At 52.9% G+C, this 6,000-nt stretch overlaps 1 protein-coding gene across 4 annotated transcripts in view; it reads left to right on the top strand.

The window, feature by feature from the left end:
* The first annotated feature begins 497 nt into the window (after positions 1–497).
* The window catches only part of SH3PXD2A (SH3 and PX domains 2A), a 238,317-nt gene continuing 232,814 nt past the window's right edge, over positions 498–6,000 (top strand). For 2 of the 4 annotated variants that reach the window (XM_058298626.2, XM_058298624.2), the window contains exon 1: positions 498–792. In XM_058298626.2, the coding sequence (XP_058154609.1) occupies positions 721–792 (72 nt within the window). In that variant the 5' untranslated portion in view covers positions 498–720. The remainder of the gene's footprint in view (positions 793–6,000) is intronic. The other 2 variants (XM_058298625.2, XM_058298623.2) reach the window with 2 other exon arrangements.

Raw genomic sequence — 6,000 nt, 5'->3', positions numbered from 1 at the left:
GAGCCAGGATGGGGGCGCGCTAGAGTCAGCCCCCACCCCCAAGCCACCCTGAGATTTCCTGTGCTTGGCGAACGACCCCAGGGCTTACCCCGCGCCAGGCCGCAGGCTTCTAGCAGGGCCGGGGAGAGGGCGCGCCGCGGCAGCCCCCTCCCAGTCTCCCCGAGCCCCTCCCCCGGGCTGCAGCCCCTCCCCGCGCGCGTCCCCTCAATCCCCTCCCTTCCCTTCCCTTCCCTCCCGGCCCTGGCGCTGCCTCCGCCTCCTGCGCCCGCAACCTCCGCCAGCGCCGAACCCCCCGGAGCTGGAGCGCGGCGAAGGGGCGCCGGCGGCCCTCCCCAGCGCGCTGACAGCGGCTCCCCGGCTCCGGGCCCTTCCCCTCGCCGGCGCGACACACCCCCGCCCCTCCTCTGGCTGCGCCAGTTCCCGCCGGACCCACGGGGCGGCGGGGAAAGCGAGCGGACGACCCGGGAGCAGAAGAGCAGGCGGCAGGGGCGCACCGCAGGCCCAGGGGGAGCCGCCCGGGGCGCACGGAGCCCGGCGTGCCCTCCGAGACCGTCCCTCGCCCCGGGGCCGTAACTGTGGACGCCGGGAGCCCGGGCAGCGGCACAGCGGGCGGGGGTCACGGGTAGTCCCGGGGACCCGGGAAGCGGGAGAAGGAGCCGGAGCCCGGCCAGGATGAGAAGGTGACACCGCCCGGGGGCGCCACTCGCTTAGTGGGGGAAGATGCTCGCCTACTGCGTGCAAGACGCCACCGTGGTGGACGTGGAGAAGCGGAGGAACCCCTCCAAGCATTATGTGAGTACTGCCCCCACCCCGCCCCTTCTGAGGGCCGGCTGGGGATCCCCGGGAAAGGCCCCCACTTCTCTGGGCCGAGTTAAGAGGCCACAGGGCAGCTCGCGGCTGTGGGGTTTCTTCGCAGGGCTGTGATCTCCAGGGAAGTCTTTTCTGTCTTTATTCCACTCCCCCCTGCCCGTTTTCTTTTTTTGGCATTGGAATTGGCAAGTGGCTGCCCTGGTCTGTTACAGTGGTGAAGTCATCTGTCCGCCTGAGCTTTGACGGGTGAGCCCCCCACCCCCACCCCCACCCCCCGGAGGTGAGGGGAGTTTTCGTCAAAGCCTGACACCCTCCATTGGGAGAGAGCATCTTCGCCGCCTTCCCTGGGTCTCGGCGCTCGTGGTCACGGCACCCTGGAAGCTTTCAGAGGCTTGTCCTGGGGGAGCCTCGTCCTCTGCCTCCTGTGTTTGTTCTGGTCTCTGCCTGCCTCGGCCTGGGGCCGTCGCGCCCCTGCCCCACCTCCACCCTTAGCAAAGAGCTTTCATTTCCTTCTTCAAGTCATTGTGTCCGTCGGTGTCAGGAGAGTTGTGGCTTTACCTTCTAACCTTCTTCTAGGCGTGACCCTTACCCGGGTTCATTTCCCCTTAAGTGATGCTGCATCCCCAGACGCGAGAAGGCAAATGTTTGCTGTGGTCGGCGGAACGGCCGGCTGCCCCTCCCCCTTCCTTCCTAAAACTTAATGAGAAGCGGCTAAAGTTAACTGCGCGCGGCTCCGGGGTCTGTGTGGCACGTCCCGCTTTCATCTCAGCTGGTCCTGCCTTCCCATCCTTCACACTTTAGGAAGTAAACACGGCTCCTTGCCGCCTTGAGGACGCCTGTCTGAGCGTCTTTGCTCCTGTACTTGAAACAGAAGAAACAGACATGCAGCCCCGCAGGAGTCAAAGCACAGAGGACATTGAGACAGCAAGGCTGCATCCTATTTGCAAATTAGGCATTTAAAGGAGAATTTAGAATGCTCAAAGCTTTGATTTTAACAATAAAAATAGGCTGTTGATTGCTGTCCTAAACTGCACATTAATCTCTAAAGTGCCTTTTATTTTCTGATTGGAAAGGGGACTGGGATTGTGCTAATCCCGACCTCAGGCTAGTTTCTACCATTATCACCAGTAGCCCTCCACTTTGGGCTGGTTGGTTGGTTGGTTGGTTTTTACAGCTGAGCACAGGGGCTGGGCTCAGGTTGGGGACGAGGTTGAATCTGGAGGCTGGTTCCTGACCAAGCTGAGAGGGTGGCAGCTGTGATGGCTGTTCCCTGCCCTGCTCAGAATGGCCTTTCTTTTCTGTTACCTGGTTCAGTGAGCATCTTTTGCTGCCATCCGCCTCCCCCGACCCCCACGACCCAGGCAGCTGCTTTTCCTCCTCTGGATTTTAGGTGAAACACCAAATTTTAGCTCTGACCAATGATGTCTAAGATGACAGATGGAGGATGTGCTGGCAACAAGCAAGGGGTGTTGGTAAAGAGACTAGGACTTCACCATAGGCAGCCCTGAGAGGGGTAGAAGTTAGATGGGCTTGTGCAAAGCCTGCTCTTGGGCAAGTAATTTAACCTCTCTGGATCTCAGTTTGCTGAGTTTTAAAGTGAGGATAAAAGTTGTTCCTCGTTCATAGGGTTGTTGGGAGAATTTAATGAGATCATTCAGGTAAAGCTCTTAGCCCAATTCCTGGCACATAGTAAGCACTCATTAAATGGTTTACTTTATTAAACTAGTAATAATTTATTAGTGGTGAGATAATGATCAAGAAAATACTTTTGAAAAGCAGCTATCAAGGGTCTGGCAAAAAGGAAGAAAGATTTTAGATTTTAAGATTGAGAATAGCGTGTTCTACATCCTGTCCCGTTCCCTTGAAATGATCATTTCCTCCTTTTTTACAGACACAGTGCTTCCCGGGACATCTCCGCTTCCCGTGTGAGAATGGATGACATTATGTTTGGGGAAGGGAATGTTGTCACTGAACAGATGGGGCAATACAGAACTCTAAATTAAGGTTCTGGGAAACAAAGGAGAAGGTGTTATGAGCAGTAGAATTGTGGAGCTGGCCGGGTCCTGAGGACTCATCTGGCTCAGCCCCCTCACTTTGCAGATGAGGAAGCTGAGACCCAGATTGGGTAAAGGAACTTGTGACACAGCCAGTCCCAACACCTGCATCTAACTGACCTTTCCCCATGGTTTTAGTTTTGTCAATCAAATATGCACTTAGGGTGGTTGGGATTGACTAGGAAGGCAAATGTCTGGTGGTAGCAAGGTCCCTCCACGTTTGGGGCATTAAGTCATACCATAAGGAGGGGGTCCAGTGAGGCCAACAGAGGCAAGAGGAACCTGTTCAGGGAGGTGGTGGCCTCTGAGACTGCGAATCCACTCTTCTATTGGCCCTTTCCCTGTGGACCTAATACCCCAGAAAGTCAAGTGATCTGGGTAAGACATTCTGATGGGGTGAGCTGGCAAAACACGCCATGCCCAAGTCACGGATGTTCTGGCCTCTTCTCCATTGATGGCAAATTCTGAGTCTTTGGTTTGGTAAATTGCAGAGCAGAGAGGTTTTATGGGATGTGCCTGCTAGCCAGCACTAGCTGCTGAGAGGCCTGGGACCCAAGCAGAAGAACATTGGGAACACACTGCAAGCTTCTGTCAGGACTTAGGCATAGGGTGTGCCTGGCCGCAGGGTGACGGGGAGCTGCTTGATCATGGAGAGTCTTGTGCTTTTGGTCTGTTTATGAAGACAGGCAAGTGGCTCCATCGTTTGGATGGTGCTACCCTCCCTTGGCTTCCTTCCTCTCTGCCAAGCCCCTGCTTGGGATAGCAGTAGGGGGACAGCTGCTGCTTAGGTCAAGCTCCCTAGCACGGAGCTGGGCTCTTCTCCTAGCTTTTATGAACTGCCCCTGTGCAGATCTTAGTTAAACCAGCTTTGGCCTCAGACCACTTGTCTTTAAAGTGGTCTTGATGGTGCTGGACACAAATGATGATTACTTCATTTGAAGGTTTTCTGATGAGAACATAGTTCAGTTCTACATAATTCTTTGTATCTACAGGTGTATGGAGGTGTATGTCATGTCATGGAAAGATGATAACATACATACATGTCATGGAGAGAAGCTTGTCCATCTGAAACAAACAAGAAATTATTCTGTTTGCATTTCGAAGGCATTGTACTTTCACACTAATTTCCTTTCCTGATTGTTTGAGACAAATACCAGTCACAAACATCCTTATCTTCCCAGGACTCTTTAGAGAGTACAGATAATAGCCGGTGTCAGACATTACCATCATCGTGCCAGGGATGGTGGCGAACAGTTACTGTGCATTATCTCACGCAATTCGTGCAATTCTGTGGGGGTGGTTCTGTGACTCTTTTTTACAGATGGGTTAACCTACGCTTGGAGAGATTAACCAGTTGGCACAAGGTTCCCCAGTTAGTACAAGGCAGAGCTGGGCTTTGAACTCAGGTCAATTTACCTCCAAAGGAGGATATGGACCTCAAATGGGGTCCTTTTCCTCAAAGAGTCTGGTTGGGGAATCCAAGCTCAGGACTGTGCTCAGGGACAGAATACTTCAGAGTGGTATTGGAGAACTGTCTCCTTGTGTGGGACATTTGCCAAGGGCCAGGGGTGAGTTTATAAGGCATAGTGAAGGGAGATCACTGTGGGCCAGGAGGAGATAGGCAAATCCAGGATGATATCTGGCTGGAGTGATACTTGGGGTGCTAGATTAAGGTTGACCATGCAGAAAGAATACATACTTTCATGGGTTTAGATGATCACATCCTAGAAATGGGAACTACTTTTTTAGGAATTGACCCTAGACACATTCATTTCTGTGTTCTTTTTTTTTTTTTCCTCTAAGTCCTTAGACTGTGGCTCTAGCTCCACAGGACTTAGGATGCCCAGCCACAGCATGAAAAGGATCTTCTTCACTGCCGGTTCCATTATGGTATGAGAGGAATTGGGCAGATCAGGGTTCAAATACTGCCTCTACTGCTTCTTGGCAGTACGACCTTGGGCCAGGTCTTTGGGCCTCCGTTTTCTCACCTATAACCACTCAGGGTTTTTGGGAAGTTTACCTAAGATAATGTGGGTGAAACATCTACCCAGAACCTGGCCCCCATCATGGGTACTCCACATATACTAGTTTCAGTTCTGTGTTCTTTTTTTTTTTAAGATTTATTTATTTATTTATTTATTTTTCTCCCCTTCCCCCCCACCCCGGTTGTCTGTTCTCTGTGTCTATTTGCTGCGCCTTCTTCTTTGTCCGCTTCTGTTGTTGTCAGCGGCACGGGAATCTGTGTTTCTTTTTGTTGTGTCAGCTCTCCGTGTGGGCGGCACCATTCCTGAGCAGGCTGCACTTCCTTTCACACTGGGCGGCTCTCCTTACAGGGCGCACTCCTTGTGCGTGGGGCTCCCCTACTGGGGGGTCATCCCTGCGTGGCACAGCACTTCTTGTGCGCATCAGCACTGCGCATGGGCCAGCTCCATATGGGTCAAGGAGGCCCAGAGTTTGAACCACAGACCTACCATGTGGTAGATGGATGCCCTAACCACTGGGCCAAGTCCGCTTCCCAGTTCTGTGTTCTTGATGGTTCATTTAGAACCTGGTAGGTAAAGTTGAGAGAAAAGGAAAGACTGAGGCAGAAAAGGAAGGCCCAGCTGTTTATAGTGTGATGAGAAATTGGGCTACATGCCCCATGGAAAACACCCAACATACAGAGAAACACATAAACAAGGAGCAGCTGTTCGACCTGGAGGGGTTCCTGGAGCTGAGCATTGAGATCTAGTGATTGTTTCCTGGAAGAGGTAAGTTGCAAAGGAGAAGGGAAGGATTATGGGTTGGGAGAGAATAGGGAGGGTGTTCCAGGGAAGGTCAGGGTGGACTAGGATTCTGGCCAAAGGTCAGTGCCACACACATAGTACTCAAGATTCAAGCTTGCTTTCTCTCTGTCTCTCGCTGTCTCTCTCTCTCACACACACACTGAACGGTTTCTTCTCCGGGAGGGAAGTGGTCTGGGGGTGATTCACAGGTCTGACAAGCTCCTTGCTCATGGAACAACCAACCACATCCTTCAAGGCTGATGGAACAGGGAGCTCAACCAGCCATTTATCATGGCCTTGTTTAGAGCTGAGTGAGGGATTTTGGGGGCAAATCAGGGTTGGAATCACCGTTTATGGTGTCAGGCAGAGGG

This window comes from Dasypus novemcinctus, chromosome 6 (genome assembly GCF_030445035.2).
Source record: "Dasypus novemcinctus isolate mDasNov1 chromosome 6, mDasNov1.1.hap2, whole genome shotgun sequence".
Taxonomy (NCBI): domain Eukaryota; kingdom Metazoa; phylum Chordata; class Mammalia; order Cingulata; family Dasypodidae; genus Dasypus; species Dasypus novemcinctus.
Note: the sequence above shows the minus strand (reverse complement) of the source record. Positions and strands in the feature narration are given on the sequence as shown.